Below are 22,570 nucleotides of genomic sequence, written 5' to 3' on the forward strand. Positions count from 1 at the left end.
AGAGGCTATATTGTAGTTGACGCTTAATGTCTCTGTTAAGTCTGAAATTCTGGTACTTAATTTTTTTAAATATGTTGTGTAGATTATATTTTACACAAAATACAGGTGTAGTGGACAATTGCCATACCCCGTGATCTTTTAAATAGCCTTTCTAAAGTTGGGAAATCACATTATGAGTCATTCCTTACCAATTTAGAGGTCAGAAATCAACTTTTCAGCCTCCCTTGCAGTAAGGATGCAATCATGTTACCTAGAATTGTCCAATCTGAAATTTTTGCCATATATAAATTGGGGATTGATCATATGAGGAGACAGGTTTGGTATGGACCTTCTATTGTTTCAGTAAGTGTGGTGGCATACTGCTCTGATTTGAAGGGTTAGCAGTATAATATCTAATTCTTGATACAGAATTAACATATATCTGGAGACATTGGCAATTGTGGTACATTACTGATATTAAATGATGGCAGCTAAAGTGGCAGTTCTATGTAGATATGTCTATTCCTTTAAAAACAACATTGATTTTTTTGCTACCCAACAAATGAATATTTAGTTTAGCGACTTGAATTACATGTGAATAGGAAGGAAGATAAAGGTGAACCTAGGTAAAGTGTTGAATTTATGTCTATATTGCATGGTCTATGGATAATATGGGCCTGATTCATCATCTCCTAAATTAAATTACCCTCCAGGCACATGGGTGGCTCAGTTGGTTAAGGGTCTAGCTTCAGCTCAGGTCATGATCTCATAGTTTGTGGGTTCAAGCCTCGCATTGGGCTCTGTGGTAACAGCTCAGAGCCTGAAGCCTGCTTCAGATTCTGTGTCTCTCTGTCTCTTCCCTTCCCTTGATCATGCTCTGTTTTTCTTGGTTTCTCAAAAATGAATAAACGTGAAAAAATAAATAAAATAAAAATACATTATTATTCTTTGAATGAATGGGGGAATAAGCAAATAAATAAGTAAATAAGTTAGTAAGTAAGTAAATAACATAAATACAACCTACTTAAATTACTCTTCTCAGTATCCTGAATGTCCACTGAAGAACTTTTACCTTTGCAAATTATACATCATTTCTTTTATATAAGTCTTCTGAGGGAAGCTGGATTTGAGAGCCGTTAAAGTGAAATGGCAGGATGCAGAATTTTTCTGTATTTTCTGTTTTTACTAAGAACGTAATCCAATTGACAAGACTAAATTTATATGATGTAAGTTATTCTCTAAGGGACTTAAGAAGAAATGAAATCTTTTTCAATATCAAATCAATTCACTACTAGAACTGAGGCCCTGAACTGGGAGAGATACCAGGTGTTTTTTGAATTTTATGTCATGACCCATTACTGACCATTAAATATAATGAAATAAAATATTTAATAAAATATATCAAAATGTCTTAGTGTACTGTTCTCCAGTTGTGTGTATGTGTATGTATTTTTATGTACTATATAGAATGTAATTTTTACTGAGAGTCATTTCATACTGGAAGAGTTTAATAGACCAAGAACTTACTGTTAGCCAGTTGATGCCATCTATCTTTCCATAAAAAAAAAAAAATCATTAAAATTGTTTTGCGTCCATTTTTGGTTTTCAAAATTGACCTATGTCACAAATGGTCACACAGAAATTGTTATCCTAGGTTATAGGAATTTCTGATATAAACTTACTTAATCAGATCATTCCGTTACATCGCAGTTTATAAAAGTTTTCTGAAGTTCAGACCATTGAGTAGTTCTGTTCAGTCTGGTACTTAGCACAGTTTCTTCTTCATTGTGTGTGTGTGTGTGTGTGTGTGTGTGTGTGTGTGTGTGTGTGTGTTTAATGAATTATGCAATGGAAAGAATATGCTTGAAATAAAAATTGTTAGTCCCTTAATTCCAGTGCATAATTCATTTCAGTTTTTTGTTTGTTTTGTTTTACTGTGTAGATTTTGTTTTGTCCAATTCTAGAAATAATCTTTTAAGTATTTGGAAATGTCCTTCCACCTGTGCTTGACATTGTTGGGTTCAGTTTTGCTTTGAGTTTCTGGTAACTCGAAGCAAGAGGAAAAGGTACAGATGCTCTGTTTTTCAGTTCTTAGATTGTTTAGGCAAACCTTCAAGGTAGTTCAAAAGCCTAAAGGAGATATTAAGAATTGTAAGTGTCCAGAGCACCTGGGTGGCTCAGTCACTTGAACATCTGACTTCGGCTCAGGTCATGATGTCACAGTTCGTGAGTTCAAGCCCCATATCAGACTCTGTGCTGACAGCTGGGAGCCTGGAGCCTGCTTGGGATTCTGCGTCTCCCTCTTGCCCTCTGCTCCTCCCCCACTCTCAGTCTGTCTGTCTGTCTCACTCTCAAACATAAATATTAAAAAAAAAAAAGGAATTGTAAATTTCACAAAATGACACTGAAATAACATTTTCTGAGGTTTTTTTTGCCCTTAAAAAATGAAATTTTTTTTAAAAGAATTCACTTTTACTGAATAGAAAGAATTGCCTTCATTTTTAACAATATAATAAATTACCTTTCTTTTCTACTCTTTTTATTCATTTGTATAATCTTTAGAGAGTTGTTCTTGCCAGGGAACCCCAAATATTTTGTGAAATGGTGAATAATTTGAATGCCCAGATGCTTTGTAGCAGGAAAGATAAGTCCTTTGAGAGGATCAGAGAAAGTGATAGATATCAAACTCCATTCATGCTTCATGGTTCCATGGCAGGAATCCAGAAGAAAGGTCACCTAGACTTCTGATTTTACTGTTCATTTTTAAGTATAATTTTCACATTAGTGGTAATCATAGTTCATTTTAATATTGAAGATGGCTTTTTAAAATTGATGAGACTACATCTCTTACTCCTTTTCTGTTTCTTATTTATTTTCTTTCCTGAATGGAAGCCAATCTTATAGTAGGTTAAAAACTGCAATGGAATTTGCTAGTGTAGCATCTTGCACAGTGTCATCATATGGACATAGTTTTTTAATAGTGTTTATGATTATACATAAATTATTAAATATTTAGGGAGATCGTATCTGAAAAAGGTAAGATTATCAAGTAATATTATCAAGATTATATTTATATATCAAATGATAATTGATATATAAAATATTTTTACTTTATAAATGATTAATCATACAGTTTTGATAGCCTCATCTACAGTTAAGTATTTGTGTTTATTAATAATACTTGATAGTACTGCTGACAAGCAGTTAAATATAATTAAAAGAACTAAGAGTTTCAACTGAAACTATATAAGCAAATAAATACAGTCCTCATTATTTGAAGATCCCATATTTGCAAATTCATTTGCTTACTAAAATTTATTGATAATCCCTTCAATATTTGGGACACTTTTGTGGTCATTCTTGGACTTTTACGCATGTGCAAAGCAGCAAAAAGTTGGAGTCACCGCATATGCATGGCATTCCCAGCTGAGGTCTATCAAGGTGACAGTCTGCTTTCTTGTGTCAACTTTCATACTTGAAACAAGTGTCTTTTTCACTATTAATGCCATATTAAATATGAGATGCGCCTTATGAAGAAAATATGAGAAAACATCAAGTGTGTTAGATAAGCTTTGTAGCAAAGCTTCCTTCAGGCATGAGTTCTAGCACTGTTGGCCATGGGTTCAACATTAATGAATCGCAATATATATTATATCAAGTTTCTTTAACCAGAAACACATATAAAGAAAGGTTATGCATTGATAAATTGACAAAAATGTTGTGACTGGAGGTTTGCAGGAAGGTAACCCTGCATTTTCCCTAGGAGCAATGGTTCAGTATTTGCTAATTCAGTGTCCATGGCAATTGTAGAGCGTAACTATGGTGAATAATGAGAAATGGCAATATTAAGCAGTCTGAAATTTGTTATAGTGGAAAAATATTGGAAAACAATGATTTGAACTAAAAGAATCAAATTTACTTTTAAGGGAATGCATTTCAACATAGAATTAATAGCATAATTATTGGAAAGGCATTTTTCTTTATTTCCTTTAGCTTTGAAGAGAGCATCATATGACAATCAGAGATCAAAAAGAAATAAAAGATAGTTTCCAAGTAATAGTTTGTTGCCTTATTCATAGATAGAACTAAAGCCTATTATTTAAAAACATTTTTTTAACAAATCCCTGTGTAAAATATTTACTATTTATTTATGTAATCAATGTTACAGGAAATGTTGCTTTAATTTTGATGGTGGTGCACTGTTACAGATGAAGGAGACAGCTGAGACCCCTCTAGCTCCAGCTCCCTAGTTTACATATGAGGAATGGAGGCCCAGACTCATTCTGTACTTTGCCAAGATTGAAGAACAAGCTATTGGTGGTCAGGGTCTGAACTAAAGTTTCCTGATTCAATCAAGTGTTTCTGTTCTTAGGCTGTCCAATTCTCTGAAACTCACCTGTCATACATCCTACAGTAACTGCCTAGTGGCAACTGTAAATATGAAAGTTTTATTTGTTACAGTATTTTTATATAAATAAATTGATCAAATTTATTTGATATACAATTTACAACTTTTATTAACAATCCCTTTTCATTTAATAATTATAGTCACTTCGGGGAGCCTGGGTGTCTTAGTTAGTTAAGCTCCCGACTTCGGCTCAGGTCCGGATCTCACAGTTCGTGAGTTCAAGCCCCGTGTTGGGCCCTGTGCTGACAACTCAGAGCCTGGAGCCTGCTTTGGATTTTGTGTCTCCCTCTCTCTCTGCCTTTCCCCACTCATGCTCTGTCTCTCAAAAATAAATAAACATTAAAAAAACTTTTTAAATAATAATTATAGTCACTTAATTTAATAATAATATATGACATTCATACCTAAAGGTACTATGAAATGTTTTTGAGCTCTTAACGTATATTATCTCCTTTAATTGTCACAACAAGCCATTGGAGGGATTCTCTTATTATCCCCATTTTACATCTGAAACTCAGGCATGGAAAGGTTAAGTAAGTGTCCAGGGTCCCCTGGTTAATAGGTGACAGAATCATGATTAGAGCATAGGCATTCCGACATCAGAACTCTTGTTCTTAAATACAATAATGTTCTGATATCTACTTTTAAAGTGTTATTTGGAGAGTAGATTTCATTCACTGAAGAGTGTATTTATTTTTGTGCTGTCTTCTTTATATCTCCATTAAGATGTATATTGGGCTTTTCAATTTACTTGTATCTTCTCAGCCTACTTGCTCCCCCTCCATTTTCACCTATTCTAATATACCAGTTACTCAGAACAAAACCCTCAAAATCATACTTTATTCCTTTCCTTCTCTCATGTCCCACTTGTAATCTATCAGCAGTACTTGTCAGCTCTGTTTTCAAAATATATCCAGAATCCAACCACATCTCTACCTTCAGTGCCACTGATCTTGCCTGAAACTCCATTATCTTTCTTTCACCTGGCTTTTTTACATTAGTTTCTCTATGTTTCTGTCTTTGCTTCCTTATAGTATATCTCAGCGCACCAGTTACAGTGTTATTTTTAAGTTTATTTATTTATTCTGAGAGAGAGCATGAGCAGGGGAGGGGCAGAGAGAGAGAGAGAGAGAGAGAGAGAGAGAGAGAGAGAGAGGGAGAAAGGATCCCAAGTAGCTTCTGCACTGTCAACACAGAGCCTGACATAGGGCTTGATCTCATGAACCGTGAGATGACGACCTGAACGGAAATCCAGAGTCAGACGCTCAACCAACTGAACCACCCTGGAGCCCCATTACAGTGTTATTTTTAAAACAAGCAGAACACAAGGGTGCCTGGGTGGCTCAGTTGGTTGAGTGTCTGGTTTCAGCTCAGGTCATGATCTCACTCACGATTTATGGGTTCAAGCCCTGTGTGGACTCTGTACTGACAGCTCAGAGCCTGGAGCCTGCTTGGATTCTGTCTCTCTCTCTCTCTCCCTGTCTCTCTCTCTCAGTGCTCTGTCTCTCAAAAATAAATAAATGTTAAAAAAAATTAAAACAAGCAGAACACATCTTCCCCTCTTCAGAAGGCTGTAGTGAATTCCCGTATAGCTCAGAGGAAAGGCCAAAGCACTTAATGGCCTACTCCAAAGCCCTATAGGTCCCCCAGCTCCCACCAAACACAAGTATACTCACACCTCTGACCTCCTTCCCTGCTTCCCTCTCTGTTGTTCACTCTATTCCAGACACACTGTTTCTCAAACACATCAATTGTAATCTTCTATCAGATTTTCTGAGCCATATTCATGATTTGTTCTGTTCATTCCCTTCTGGTTTCCTCTCAAAATTCAACCTAATGACACTTTTTCCAAATATTCTCCTTTCTCCCTTCTCCTGATACTCATCTCCCCTTACTCTTCTCTGTTGTTTTTCAGAGCACTTACCACACGTATATATTTGCCTATTTGCTTGACATTCGTCTGTTTTGCATATCTGAACATTGACTTTGTGAGGGTCATGCACATAGTTTTATTACCTGCTTCGTTTCCTAGTACCTACAGTACTTTGCACTGAATGGGAGTTCAGTAAATATTTACTGGAAAAATAAATTCATCACTAACAACTATTTATTGAATACCTGCTCCTTGCCTTCAACATTTTATGAGTTAAAGAAGGCATATATAAATAACTAGGAGATAAATCCGATCTGGCTGCAACCTCTTGTGTCTGCTTCACTGATCACCAGACATCTGGCCAGCTAGGCAGGTGGTCCCTTCCTCATTATTCCACGTGCTTGGTTGCAGAGAAGAGAAAATTTTGCTTCTATCAAGGACATAAACAAAACTCCAGCACAAGGCAGGGTTTGGTAAGCATTATTGTAACTAAGAGGATGTTAATTTCTTTTGTATAAAGTTGAAAGGCAGCCTTCCTGGCAATCCTTAGGATGTCTATGTTTTGATTATAAGTTACCACATGTCCAAAGTTTAACTTTCTGTTTATTTTTATAATTATGGAAATGTGGACTTATCAAATCACCAAAAGTTGGTTTAGGAGACCAACTTAGCCTAAACCAATCCACTGATATTCTAATACCAGAATCCATTAATTCCTTAAAAAGCATATACCCAGTTTCCTCTGTATGCCAGAATATACTAGTTGTGGGGAATGCAGAGACCAGAAATATAGCACCAAATTTCATGGGGAACTGCCTTGTCGAACGCACATTGTGTTGTCTCATTTGTATGAGAGTTCACATGGAGAAGAATTCTCATGGGAAGGTACACGAAGAACAGAACATTCTTTTTTTTTTTTTTTTTTTTTTTTAATTTTTTTTTCAACGTTTTTTATTTATTTTTGGGACAGAGAGAGACAGAGCATGAACGGGGGAGGGGCAGAGAGAGAGGGAGACACAGCATCGGAAACAGGCTCCAGGCTCCGAGCCATCAGCCCAGAGCCTGACGCGGGGCTCGAACTCACGGACTGCGAGATCGTGACCTGGCTGAAGTCGGACGCTTAACCGACTGCGCCATCCAGGCGCCCCAACATTCTTTAGTTATATAAAATCAAGGCAAAAAAAATGAGACCAACTTCACCATGAAGTGAGCAGGAATGTTCATTTTAACTGACTAAAACACTTAAGGACAACAGCCGTTCTTTTTTTTTCAACCATTTTACAAAAATATTATATCAAGCCTGTTACAAGGCTATTAAAAAGATACAATTTTGTTTTTGTTTTGTATCGGTTATTTTCAAGCCATGTTGAAAGGTCTGAATACAAACTTGATATAATTTCTGATTTTCCTTACCTGATTATGTATGAAAAAAATCTTAGAATATGTTACTTCAAAAATGACTAAACTTATTCAAGTTTGATTATGTTTTAGATTTTTATTTCAGTGGCTAATTTTCACTTTGCCTTTTCTTTAAATTTTCCTGAAGTGAAGCTCAAAGGACTACAGAAAATAAAGGATGGGGAGTCCATGTTGAATCCATGAACCAAGGGCAGCTGGCATTGGAGCTTAAGGAATAGATAGAATTTCCATCTTAGAGACTGGAGTAGGTAACATTCTAGGAGTGGAAGCTCTTGGGTCTCAAAGGTCAAAAAGGGTAGGTACCTTAGGGAAGAGCAAGAAACCTTGCTTGTCTAGAGTATAAAGTACAAACAACAGATGATCAGTTAAATACCTCTGGGCCAAACACGGCTCCTATGTTGTTATGTGTGTATTTAATAAACAATGAGAAGCTCACTGAGGACAAGTGATAACAATGGGGCCAAAGAAAAAAGGCTGAAAACAATCCAAGTGTCCTTCTGGAGGGGAATGGTTAAGTAGATTGTGGTGATCATATAATGTGATACTATACACCTATTAAGTCATTCTATATTATCTAAAATATCAAAGATTTGCTTAACTAATTAATGAGGGAACTAGCAGAATGTCAATGCCAGAGTGACAGAAATATTTATAGTCACAGAATTCTGGAATGTCATTGCTATGGTACTAAACTGATTACTGCCCTATAGGAAATAAAACTATAACCTTTGAGAATCCATTTATATTTCTATAACAGAACATTCATTTGCATTGCTATCAGAAAAGAGTCATTTGCACTGTCATCTGTACAAGTGAAATAGCCTAATCTACAGATTGGCAAACTTTATTTGTATGGCAGTTAATATTTTAGGTTTGTGGGCCATATAAGGTCTTTGGCCTGTATCATACATTTTTGTTTTACTTGTTTTTTCATTCCCTTAAAAATGTAAAGAAAAAAAAACAAAACAAAACAAAACCAAAACCCCAAAACCAAAAATAGTTCATGGGCTGTACAAAAACAGACTGCTGCTACCCTGATTTGGCTGGTGGACCACAGTTTACACATTCTTGCTTAGAACGTAATCAATAGTAAATACTAAAACAGAATAAAGATACTATCTTAGAGAATTGGGTGATCCTTGGGTAAGCCAGTTAGATAGTGTTCCATTATGATAGTCACGAGACATGTATTCATCCTTTTGCCCATTTGCAGGTTTGTGATATATATGCATTGTTTTAATCGAGGTGTCTGATACTATGAAAGTGTTTCCTGGGGACATAGGAATCCAGTCACCTGAGGAGATCAGTGAAGCAGGAAGACAATGCTAGTCAAAGGATCACACAATCAAAATGTATCATTGCAGGTGTTTCCAGTGCTATGAAAGAGAGATGGGAGGCGCTATGAGCGTTTGTTTGGGTGGCCAGAGGAGACTTTCCTGACAAAGTGATGCTTAAAATAAATTTTGAAGGATAGCTAGGGGTTAAGTTGGAGAGTAGGAAAGAGATGGCCAAGCAAAGAATTACCAGTGGAGATGTGGCTTGTTACATGAGGGAACGGAGTACCTGAGTCTGGAAGAGGACCTCTGTGGCTGGAAGGAACTGGAGGGGCAAGCATAAAGACAGTTGAAGGGGTAGAGCCTGGTGGGTGGGGTGACCACACTAACCTCTTTTCCAAGGGCTGTCCTGATTGACTGGTGTAAAAATTAATCATCTTCTTTTACTCTCAAAATGTCCCGGTGTAGATGATAAATGATGTGATAAATCAGAAGGAAGACACCGAGGAATTTTAAGGCTCGCAAGTGTAATATATTCACATTTTGGAATGATTGCTGCCTTGTGGATGATGATGTGGCTAGCTCACAGGGGATGCTAAATTGCTATTTACTGGGAAATTTATCTTTCAGGTTAAACACCTTGTTAAATTTTCTCAGCAAGTCAATCCAGGAAAAAAGGAAAATCAGGTGGATCTATTGTGTGATGAAACCAATTAGTCAGTAAATAAAGACTGTTGATTTAGTAGCCACTCATAGGTGATGCTGTTTTGGAGTGCCTTTAGTTATCATTGATACCTTGTTTAGATTTGTTGGCCACCTCGTCCTTGTTGTCTTCCTGTGTTCCCATAGGGGTGCATAATGAGAAGAGACTGTAAAATAAAACTATCGGGGTGTGCTTTCATAAAGCTGTGAATCTGATAATCAAGACTACGAAATCACAAAGTTAGCAAGGGGATTTTGTCCCAAAGATTGGTGATACCGGTGTGAGGTCTGGTATCACCACTGACTTGTTCATAGCTATGGCCCCAGCATGTGGCATTCAAATAAACTGGCTGGGAGGCTGAAAGAATGAACTCCCCACCTCTAATAAGAACTTTATTTCTTAAAAATATTAGGTGCAACCTTCAAAAAGTTCCTTAGACATTTATGCTACAAGCTTAGAATCTCTAAATGAAGACTGTAGTCAGGATTATAGAAGTAAAAATACTTACCAACTACATCTGAAATGTATTTCCTGTTAATGTTTTTTTGTTCAGCATTAAAGAACAGTTTGACATAAATTTTGCTTAGGAGTAGAGATGGCAAAACCAGTTTCCATTAAAAATAAAATTAATATCATGTAGTTTTTATTAAGAACAAATTAAAAATGTGTCTTTTTTTTTCCTATCTGGAAAATAACCAAGAAGGAAAAATTAAAACTGAATTTGAATATATTAAAATCATTATGATATGAATGAATAAAATCAGATTATTCCGTAATTTAGATGCTAAGATACAGGACATATGCATAAACATTTAAAACCACAGCAGCACTTTAATAAGATTAGAAATCCCCAAGGAATATGATAGAAAATGACAGAAACTCATATTCCTTAAATGTGATCTTTAAAAATTAATATTTAGGGGTACCTGGGTGACTCAGTCAGTTAAGTGTCCGACTTGGGCTCAGGTCATGATCTCACGGTTTGTGGGTTAGAGCCCTGCGTTGGTCTCTGTGCTGACAGCTCAGATCCTGGAGCCTGCTTCAGATTCTGTGTCTCCCTCTCTCTCTGCCCTTCCCTTTCTTATGGTCTCTCCCTCTCTCTCTCAAAAATAAATAAACATTAAAAAAATTAAAAAAATATTTAAAGACAAGTCTCTCCTAAAAAAAGAAAAAAATAAATATGAAAATTGATCAAAGAAAGAATCTTTAACAATTTGATGAACTATTTGGTTAATATCTAGACTGTGAGAATATTGCCAACTTTTCATACCTTTTATTAGTTTTTTCAGTTTAATCATACAATAATAAAACTGACGCCATAATATTTGCAAAATGCCCTCTGTTCTCCCAGTCATCTCTGAATGTTCATTTCTGCTTCTTGTGCTGACTGCAATCTGGCTTTCTCTTGAGTTGGCTGTTTTCTCTTTCCTCTACATGCTGCTGCACCTGGGGGTGGATAGGTGTTTTCTTGCTCTTCACTGCTTTTGTAAAACCACTGTTAACACCTCCTCCCTCAATATCCCCCACCTCCATCCTTCCACCACCCTATCTTTGAAACATTTTCTCAGATTATGACATCCTACGCTTTCTAGTGTAGCCATTTCCTGCCATTCTTTTGGTACCCGCCCCTCTTTGTTGTGTTGTGTAGGAGCTGATTAACAATGTTCTCTCCTTCCCCACTTGTAATCCTCAGTCTTGGTGGGTTTATATTTAGCTACACAGATTATTTGTGCCACACCCAGGCCTTTTACAAGGGGTTCTCTCCCTTTCAGTGGTTTTTTCTTCTACTCTAGGGGTCAGCAAACTTTTTTTATAAAGGGCCAAATAGTAAATATTTTCAGTTTCCTGGGTATATGGTCTTCGTTGCAATTGTTCAATACTGTAGTTGTAGCTTGAAGGCAGCCATCAATTTTAATACGTAAACAAATGGACGACCAGGCTGTGCTCCAGTTAAACTTTATTTACAAAAAGGTGAAAAACTGAGTAGCGGTTTGAAGGAGGTGAGGTAGTGAGCCATATCTGGGGGAAAAGGGTTCCAGGCAGAGGAAACAGCAAGTGCAAAGTCGAGGCAAGAGTTTGCCAGGAGTTCTCCAGAAGCAGCAAGGAGGCCACTGTGGTTGGAGAGCAGTAAACTAGAGGAGGAATGGTGGTGGGAGAGGCCAAGGAGATGATGGGGGGGGGGGGGGAGAGGGGTGGGTTTTGAAGCATCTTATACACCACAGATGGGATTTTTGCTTTTACTCAGAGGCAGTTGGAGAGCCATTGGTGGTTCTGAGCAGAGGGACAAATAATCAGCCTTCAGTTTTAACAGGATTGTTCTGGCTGCTGTTGTAAGGACAGTGAGGGGACAGGGTAGAAACAAATTTTTTTTTCCAGTATATATTTTGAAGAATTTGCTTAAGAATTACGCTGAGTTTTTTTTATCCTGAGCAACTAGAAAGATATGGAAGACACTGGGTAAAGCAGGTTTTAGAGGGAAGATCGTAAATTCTTTGGGCTTATTTAGTTAGAGATGTCTTTGAGGCAGACAAATGCCCCCATATTTGGGATGTCTGACATTTGTTATAACTTCCATGATTTCGTGGTAAGGAAAAATTAATCTTAAAAAAAATCATTGATCTAGGTAAACTAACTGTTCCATTGAATGCTTATGTAAAAATATGTTACCAGGTACCTGAGACTGACTGGTACTGACTGGTGTTAACAGTGCCTATAGCTATATTTATTAATATCCTTTATTATTCCAATGGTATCAAATTTGTGAATAAATTCATATATAACTTTCATGTTTTTCTTCAGTTTTATGAGCCTAAGATCACGGTATTTTTTTTTTTTTACATTTATGTATATTATACACAGGAAATAAGCTGATCTTTTTAAGTAATTTCAGCATAAAAATAGTTCATTGAAAACCAAATAGTAATTGGAAGATGAGAGCATTTGGGCTTGTATGTCTTCAGGGAGAATTTGTTGCAAGTGTGAAGATAATATGGTAGTAAGCCACAAAGAGAGGATGATCTAATACGTTTTTCCATTCACTCTCTGCTCCCAAGGGCTATTGTCAGAAAAGCAATTTATCTGCTCTGTAAATTTTTCAGAGATTTATTAAAAATTTGGCAAGATAAGTGTTTTAAGCTTTCTCTCCAGTTATTCATTAAGAGCAAATCCAAAATAAAATGAAGTGTGTTTAAACTTAAATTTGTTTGAGGAGGAAAAAGTCTTACATTTAGGGGATTGTATTCAACCTTGTATTGGTAATCACTATATTATTTATTTCGTGTACCATTTATTAGTCATAATCATGCAGAAATGTTGAAATGTAAAAACTTAAAGTTGGAAAGGACCTTACAGGATCCTCTTAAAGGATCATGTAACCCAGTGCTTATCAAGCCTTTTTCCTGTGATCTACAGTTATGTGGTTACATCATGACCCAGTGTACAATATATATGTATAAAAGTCAAGTTTCACAAAGCTATACTTACCTTAAATGTGAAATGCACTTCAATATATATATATTTTTAAATGCTTTCTTGATGTGCACTTTGAAGAAAAGATGGTTATCTTGTCTGTTCTTTGGCATGATGCAGCCTCCTTCCTGTGTGATAGCCTTAGTTTACCATAAATCACATAGCCTTTGTTTAATCTTAAAGTGTAGCTAGGTACTGTATTACTTTAAGACATTTCATGTGTTTATGTGTTGCTGTCAAATAGGGAGCCAACTGAGCAGCCTGGTGTGAAATTATCAATTGGGCTTCTCTTTTTGACCCAGATTGCAGGAGGCAGAGTGCTTGAACCTGCATTGGCTTCTAGAATCTGAAAGATAGGAGTGCTATTCAGGTACTTAGGGCTGAGGAATTACCAATGGCCATTTCTTGTCTTCTTAACCTGACAGTCTTACACATTTAATACATAGTAGATAGGTGTGTACAGTTTGAATAAATTTAACAAAAAAATGGTATTGGTCCAACACTGTTAGGTCCTCAAGTGCACCATCTTAAGATTTTTATGATATGCAAGTCATGATGACAGCAGCTTCTCTTCCTTTTTAAATATTCCTAATACTTAAGAATATCAATGAGTGATCACTGATTAGCTTTATATAAGCATGAGAAGGTGGAATAACTAAAGGGTAAAACCAGGAAAAAGATAATGAAGAAAGCTGGAATCACTTATTGAAATACATAAATAATATTCATGCATAATTGAAAGAGGAAAGAGTTTTTTTAAACAAAGGAATCTTGAAATAAATACTAACTTTTCTGAGAAATGAAATCACTTTTCCAAAAAACAAATTATAATAAGTAAAATGGAACCATGCAATTAAAATATGCAACAAGATAATCTTGAAATGTTTTTTAAAGAAAATTCTAGATATTACTAGGCTTAATAATAAACCTATAATTTAATTTCTCCTCACATATACAATTTTATTAAAAGGGAGCAGTAAAGTGTATTACATGAATGATCCATTTACTTTTCTATTTGATTAACCATCTCTGAAATTCTGTTTAACCCTTTATGGCTTTTTTAAGCAAAAGGATTGCTTGCTCTCTCATGTTGTTCATGGTGTCATGTGATTGCTGTAGCAGGTAGCCTTATAATTAGCAACCACTGGTCATGTCTCCTCACTTTCTTTCATCTTCCAAGGTTGAAATTTTCCTGAGTAATAGATACTTTGACCAGCCAGAAGGTCTTTTGGATAATCTGAGTTTATGACTAGCTCTGGCCTAGTAGAAAATCTCCTGGTTTGTTCTAGTCAGCCCTAAATATTACTAACCTCATCTTATAGATACTGAAGTTAATCTATACTTTGTTTTTCATCTGGAACCAGGAAATAGGGTGAGAATTTGGGAATAAGGGAGGAGATTACGGTTGACAGAGCTGATATGATATGTTTGACTTTCAGCACTGATCTTTGAATCCAATGACTTTTTGTGTGTACTATTAAAATAATTTTAAAATTAATATGGATGACATTCTCCACTGAGTTTTCATGTAGTAATTTTGATTTTTAAAATAGTTTCTTTTTCTTAAGTATAAGCAGTGAATTGCCTTTTTCTTTTTAAGTTTATTTATTTATTTTGAGAGAGACAGAGACAGCCTAAGTGGGGGAGGGGCAGAGAGAGAAAGAGAGAGAGAGAGAGAGAGAGAGAGAGAGAGAGAGAGAGAGAGAGAGAGAGAATCCTAAGCAGTCTCCACACCATCAGTGCAGAGCCTGACATGGGGCTTGAACTCACAAAACCGTGAGATCATGACCTAAGTGGAAACTAAGAGTCAGACACTTAGCTGACTGAGCCACCTGGGTGTTCCAGCACTGAATTGGTTTTAAACATAGTTTAAGGTTAGTTGAGTTTAAAAACATTTTCTTCTCATGACAAGAAAATATTTGAAATTTTATTAAAACAGTTTTTGGACTTCTGATGTTTTAACATTTGAGTACTAAATAGTGGTTCATGTGGCATTTATTAATGGGGTATATTGGTAAGTATTTATCAAAAATGCATATCCTTAATGCAATTTCAGGAATTTGTGTTCAAATATCTAAAATTAGGATAGACTGTGGTTTCTGTGCCTGTACAGTTTTATTTATTTGCCTTAGCCAGCTAAGTCAAATTCCTACTTTTTATGTGTAAATTTAAAAAGTGTCATATTAAGACAAAAAAGAACATCAAAGTATATGTGCTACAAGTCTCTTGACTGCCTATGTTTTTACTCAAAATAAAATGAACAGTGTGCACAAATCCATATCTCAAAGAAGCAGAGTGCATATATTTTTCAAATATACAAACATAAATTAATATATTTTAAGTGGTATTGTTTTATCCACTGTATTATTTGTGTTATAGGAAATAGAAATTGGGAAAACATGCACATGCAGATTTGCCTTCGGGTTTTTAGAAATGTTACTTTGATTTTGAATTTGGTTTTCAGTGCTTTTAGGTCTGTTTGAAAACTTTTCTCTCTAGAAATGATCAGCCTTGTCACAAAAGAGCCATTAGTAATGGTTGAGCTCAATGGGTCTCTAGAATAGCGCCATTTGAAAGTTGTAATGTTTGAGATGTGTGCGTGTGTGTGTGTATGTGTGTGTATTTTTTTTTTTTCATTAACAAATGAACTCCATGTTGGCATCCCTCTTCTGAGAAAGTTATGGCACATTGTTTGGCCATAACTTGATAGTGCTTGCTCTAGCTCTGAAATATAATTAATTGCTGATGGGAATATAAAAAGTATCTGACTTACAAGCTGCCATTTTTCCATCCCAGTATGTGAACCAAATTCAGCTATCTCAATCCTTGTAACATAGTAAAGTTAAAAATACAAAATCTACTTCATTCATAACCAGGACTATTGCTCAGAGCTGAGAAATAGTGATTATGCAAATGCAATGCATCTGTTCTGCACCAGAATTATTTTATTAGTATTATGATAACATTGACAACATTGCCCTGTCATGTTTAGTTTTAGAGATTTCTAATAACTCATATTTTGATGAAAAGTATTCTTTTTTTTTTTTTGCTAAAAAAATTGCAATTCTTTGAGGACAATGGGCCAATCACAAATTTCAGATTGTCTTTCCTTTTTATTTATCTATTGTTGGCTAACAACTCCCATTCCCAATTTAATGGCTTAAAATAACATCAGTTTATTATTTCTCCTGACTTTGTGGACTGACTGGATTCAGTTGGATAGTAGCTCTACTCCACTTGGTATAACTGAGGTCACAATTGCAATTGCCTTCACCAATGAGCTCTGCTAGTGATGAGCTGTCAATATGGCCTTTTATTCTCCAGGGTTTCTCTCCCTGTGACTTCCTGTCTAAGTCTGTATCAAACTTCCTTTTAGCATAACATGTGGTTTCCAAGAGGACAAACTCCAGTGTACAACAGCTTATGAAATCTCTTGTTTGTATCACACATGCTAATCACACAAAGCAAGTCACAGGGCCAAATTCAGAGTCAGTGTGGGAGAGAACTGCACAAGGACATGAGTACTGATAGACATGGTCAATTGGGAGCCACCAATGTAATAGGCTGTCACATCTCCATAATAAATTCTAGTAGAGAACAGCAGGTAGTGAGTATGGTTGAATGGAAGAGTAATAAGCAGTATATTGAACTAAATGATAAGTTGTATAAATAACTTCACAAAATCATAATTACCACCCTTGATTGTATTTGGAGGATGCTTTTAGGAAATGAAAAGGGAAGGAAGTATACTGAAATTGGAACATGTAACTTTGTATCCTATTAGTCTTTTTTAAGATAATAAATCACCGTGAAAGAATATGTTCACTTTTTGACAGAGTGTTCTTAATATGTGTCCTGAAAATAGGTAAGATGTACCTAATAAGCAATTGTGACATGGCTTCTATTTAGAGTTTAATTCTCCCAGTCTTTCCCTTTTCTCCCCTTCACACTCATTTTCACTTCCTAACATGCACATACACACACGTCTGCCTTTTCCTAGGTTATCATAATTATATAGGATTTTTAGATTCTTTAAGTATTTAGGATTTTCAGTACATTAAATGTCCTATCAGGTAAAATAACTGAGTCACTGGAAATTCTAACATTCCTAATTGGAAGAGGAGAATTAACAATTTTCTAGGGATTTAGGGACTACATAGAGAAATACAGCATCACATTTTAAACTTCCTAAACTCAAAATATTTTTCTCTTTTTGGGGAGCCTGTGTGGCTCAGTCAGTTAAGCATCTGACTCTTGATTTCAGCTCAGGTCATGATCTCATGGTTCGTGGGACTGAGCCCTGAAGGGCTGCAAGCTGACAGTGTAGAGCCTGCTTGGGATTCTCTCCCTCCCTCTCTCTACCCCTCCCTGATCACACACACACTCTCTCAAAATAAATGAATAAACATTTAAAATATATTTTTTCTCTTTTTGTGTAAATAGGGTTTTTTTTTAGCACTGCTTTTCTTTCTCTAATCACCATAACTATTTTTTTCCTGTCTACTTCTTTTTTAAATATTACTTTATCCTGACAAACCAATTAATGCTTTTTGATGTATTTGGAGCAGGGGGTAGTTTGTTGACAAATGTATTTTAGAGGGTCCATATAGTATTCTGAGCAAGAACCAGATCTTTGGAATCCTCCAGCTCTGGATTATGGTCATAGCCTAGCCAGTTACTAGCTGTTAAGCCTTAGAAGTTTCCTTCAGCTCTCTAAGCCTGTGCACATTCATCTGTAAAAGGTGATGGGAAAGGTTGTATATATTAACTAACTCTTGGAAAAAGTATTTGCACTGTGTTGACACAGCGCTGTAGTTATTTTATACCTTTTAACCCCTTAAATGAGAAGAAGTATTAAATAGGAAACTTCTTCCACATTTACATAAAATTAGTTTCTCTGATAATTATAAGGTCCTATTTTGTTCTATTTGGCCCCTTTGTATAAGTAGTACTTAGCTAGAAACTGCAGTGAAATCATGCAAGAATATAGGACAGGAAGAGAAAGCAGTGATCCCATGGTAATTTGAACGCACACTACCAAATTGATAATATATGAGGAAGAGAAAGGAAAAAGCCATGGGTCAAATGAATCTTGGAAACATTTTAGCCTCAGAAACCCCTTTGCTCCCCCTGTAAGTCTCATACTTAATGCTCCAGAATTTAACATTTTATTCTGGATAAAAACGGTTACACTGTTTCCATTTATGAAAACTTGTTCATTCATGACTTGATTTTACCTTTGAGGAAACTTCAGAAAAGAATGACTACCAGAGGTATTATAAGCTGTGTTCTCAAATGCTTTTCTCATTATCCTCTTTAACATTTTTTTCTGGAAGCACCTTAGTGACGAGTGTGATAAGGTTAACTGTGTGTGCCTGTATGAACTGCTTATGGTGATAACGGAGGGCAGTCATAGCAGGAACATAGCACAGCATGTTCCACCATGGAGCAGCCACGGTCCTCTCAAGGCCAGCCATGCTGCCAATCTTGGGTTAGCATCTGTGGTGAACAGTGCACCCTGTATTTTCTTAAGCATATAAATGAATTGACAGTCATTTATAGAGAGTAAGTTTTTGTGAAAGTAAACACAATTTTCAACCCTTGACAAACTGTTAAAAAGAGGAAATGGATGGAAGATGGATAATTTTGACAGACAGAAAAGGCTTGAAGAGAAAAAGATAATATCTGTGGGTGTGTAAGACACTGTCTTCAGATGATAGAAACATCCACTCTGAGAATAATAGATAAAGAGTTCAAAGTTTCAAAAGGAAACCAACCCATCCTCAGAGTAATTGTAAACATGTGGAATGCATCTGTGTGAAGATGAAATTACATAATTTGGTTAATAAAATGAAGTGAAAATTGTGGGCATTTCATTTAGTTTTGTTTTTTAGTTATTTTAAAGAGAGTGGAAGGAAATAGGGAGGTCATAAGGAAGGAATGAGGGAAGAAAGTGAATGTATATATATTTATTCCAAGTAAAGGTGATGCTAGTTGTTTTCTGCTTTATTAATAACATCACTCATCCATAATGAATCTCACCTGGTCAAATGACTGGGTAGAAATAGTGGAGATTATTTTGGAATTGTGTAATACAAAAGTAGTGAACTTGTGTCTAATGATTTGTCCTTAAGCATTATTATGTGCTTACTGGCTAAATGCTTTTGTGAAGCCGATTTTCACCAAAAAATATATGTTTAATCATTAGGCTTGCATCTGAGCAACTCTTGACTTGTTCAAAAAATAATTTATTTCTAAATGATGATTATTTCCAAGTATTAATAAGGTAGTGATAATGATACTAAGAAAATTTCATTCCAGATAGACCAGAAAGTAATACTGTTTCTCCAGTTGTACCTGAAATTTCCACTTCTGTTTAGCGCCACCACTCTTTGGTCTGAAAATCTGAGTTGCTCATTTCCACTTGAACTTTTTATTTTGAGACAGTGGAAGAAAGAAGTAATCATTTCTTTCTCACACTGTGATTTTTTCTTTTCATTTTAACTTTGATAGCATGGAAAAACATCTTTTTGTAGAATAGCTTAAGTAGACATACCATTCTTTGAGCTTATTTAAATACAGGTTGTATTACAGTTGCTCAGTGAGGTATCTCTGAGACTGTCATTTGAGAAAGCCACTGAATTATCACTTATGACCTGACTTTCCTTAGTATGCTGAATGACTATGAACAGAAGACACATCATTGAGCCTAAATTTTGATTTTCTTTGGAAGTGTAAGTTTAAACAAAGGTTGTAGGCATCTTTGATATTGGTAAACTGCAGAATACCCTTCACACAATTATAGTTATGGAAGAATTGTTTGGTATCAATAGTTTTATTTTAGGTATATTGGGCTTTGGTGAAAGTTTCTGTCCAAGAACTTGGAAGAATGCCTAGCATATGTATAGTAAGTGCTCAGAGCAGTTTTATGAAAGACCATCTACTATGTGCCAGATTTCTGTGAGGGATTCAAAAAAACCTATGAAATAAGATACCTATATGGTAGTATTGATGAGAAAGAAATTCTGTGTAATGGAACAAAAGTTTTCTCTACCTTGGAAAATTTTCTGAAGACAGATTCAGGAAAGATTTTTTTTTAATTTTTTAAAAATTTATATTTAGTTTTGAGAGACAGAGAGAGACAGAGCACAAGTGGAGAAGGGGCAGAGAGAGAAGGAGACACAGAATCAGAAGCAGACTCCAGGCTCTGAGCTGTCAGCACAGAGCCCGACGCGGGGCTTGGACTCATGAACCGTGAGATCATGACCTGAGCCAAAGTCAGACACTTAACCGACTGAGCCACCCAGGCGCCCCTCAGAAAAGATTTTAATTGCGGGTCAGAGATGATATCTGAAGGGGATGGATTTGGATTGTAAACAAAGGAGATTATGTTAAGTCTATGAGCTTGGGAATTTCATGGTACTGCAGACTCCCTCTGTGGATCATTGTAGTTTGTGGGACAATCTAAATGTTCTTTGGAATCCACATTTTCTATGTGGTGGCCATCATTTCATAGGGAACATAGTAAAGACAGGTTCTGGTAGATATCATTACCCTTTTGTGGTAACTTTTCAAAAGCAGTATGTCCTACAGGTTTTGTGGGTTTGTTTGGTTTGGTGTGGTTTGGGTTTGTATGTGTGTGTGTGTGTGTGTGTGTGTGTGTGTGTGTGTGTGTGTGTGTATGTTTTGCTTTTTCTGCCCTCTGTTTCTCCCAATGAAGGTCAGGCCACCGCAAGTTATTTTGATAAATAGGAAGAGTTTGCTATCTGTGGGAATGAGTTGGGGGAGGAAGGGGACTTATGCAAAAATAAACAGCAGAAAAAGCAGTATGTAAGTTCTACATGTGTAGTTAGTTTACTTTAGAGTTACAGTAGGTAATGAGTGCTTCCAGTTCAGAAGAGCAAACATTTGTTTTGGCTACTTATCAGCGTAAGTCTAGCTCATTGGAAAATTTTAAAAAGTGTGAATTTGAGGACCTGATGGATTATTTTATTAGAATTCCTACCTATATATTTTTGGCTGATGACTTGCTAAATGGATTTTGGTCACTTGAGTTTAGAAGTACCATAATAAAAACTCTTTTGACAGGTTAGCTAGGAATTGCTATGTAGACACTCCCCCCATCTCCACCCCCCTTCAAATAGGGATGAGAAGAGCAGACACAAGGAGACCACTTGCTAGACTCTTAAAATGATCCCTCTTTCTGCCTATTGTATTGATCAAGGCATGAGTTGTTGAAGACCTGGACTAGGGAGATAGCAAAGAGAATGACAAGGAAGAGACTATAAGTGGGAGAATTGGTAGAACCTGGTCACTTTGAATAGATAGATATATATTATAGCAATCATTAATATTTATTATTCACTGAGTAATATGTAGATTGTTTTACTATTATTGTCTCATTTAACTTTCTCAACCATTTTATAAAGTATAGGTACTATTATCATTATAAGTTGATTAATTTGATTAAGCTCACATAGTTAATAATTGTCAGAATTAGAACTTAAAACTTGGGTTTGTCTGAACCCAAGCCCTGTTGTAAAGGATATTCACTTATCAGAGCCTAGAAGAAAGAGTGTTGCCAACATTTTTAGTTAGGAGACAAATGCCCATTAGAAGTCTAATTTAATGTTCATCATCATTATACATATAACATGAACTTTTTTCTCTTTTTTAAAAATTATTTCTTTATTTATATTTTTAGTGCGACTTCATGACAGCATATCAGAAGAGGGCTTCCATTATTTGGTGTTTGATTTGTAAGTACAACATACTTTGTGTTCATTTATTTTTGCTATTTGAAAACCACTTTTAATTAAATATTTTTTTTCTAATTTATAGTCTAAATTAATGACTGTGTAGTTTTTTTAGGTGTTCTTCAAATAACATTCACTCTAATTCTTTTGAAAAAATGTGACCGTTCAGGAGTGTTTATTTAAAACTTAAGTTAATCTAAATAGGTGAAACAGTTATGAGTCTATTGTTTGGATTGTTCACAGTGATATTATAAGCAGTCATCAGTTTTATCTTTGGGCATACAAAGGGCTGATGTGAGCTAATTTTCCATTGAATATTTTGGGCTATGTATACCCACTTTATTGTCTTATGTAAAAAGAACCATAGCTAACCTCATACTCAGTGGTGAAAAACTGAGGACTTTTTTCTGTAAGATCAGGAACAAGATAAGGATGTCCACCTCACCAGTTTTATTCAACATAATCTGGAAGTCCTAACCACAGTAATCAGACAATAAAAAGAAATAATAGGCATCCATATTGGTAAAGAAGAAGTAAAACTTTCACTATTTATAGATGACATGATAGCATACATAGAAAACCCTAAAGACTCCACCAAAAGACTATTAGAAGTAATAAGAAGTCAAGATGCAGAATACAAAATTAATATGCAGAAACCAGTAGTGTTTCTATACGCTAATAACAAAGTAG

At 35.7% G+C, this 22,570-nt stretch overlaps 1 protein-coding gene across 21 annotated transcripts in view; it reads left to right on the forward strand.

The window, feature by feature from the left end:
• CAMK2D (calcium/calmodulin dependent protein kinase II delta) overlaps positions 1–22,570 on the forward strand; it is a 314,090-nt gene that overhangs the window by 137,469 nt on the left and 154,051 nt on the right. For all 21 annotated transcript variants that reach the window (XM_058721534.1, XM_058721540.1, XM_058721547.1 and 18 more), the window contains exon 4: positions 21,829–21,883. In XM_058721534.1, the coding sequence (XP_058577517.1) occupies positions 21,829–21,883 (55 nt within the window). The remainder of the gene's footprint in view (positions 1–21,828; positions 21,884–22,570) is intronic.

The sequence above is a fragment of the Neofelis nebulosa genome, chromosome 3 (genome assembly GCF_028018385.1).
Source record: "Neofelis nebulosa isolate mNeoNeb1 chromosome 3, mNeoNeb1.pri, whole genome shotgun sequence".
Lineage (NCBI taxonomy): Eukaryota > Metazoa > Chordata > Mammalia > Carnivora > Felidae > Neofelis > Neofelis nebulosa.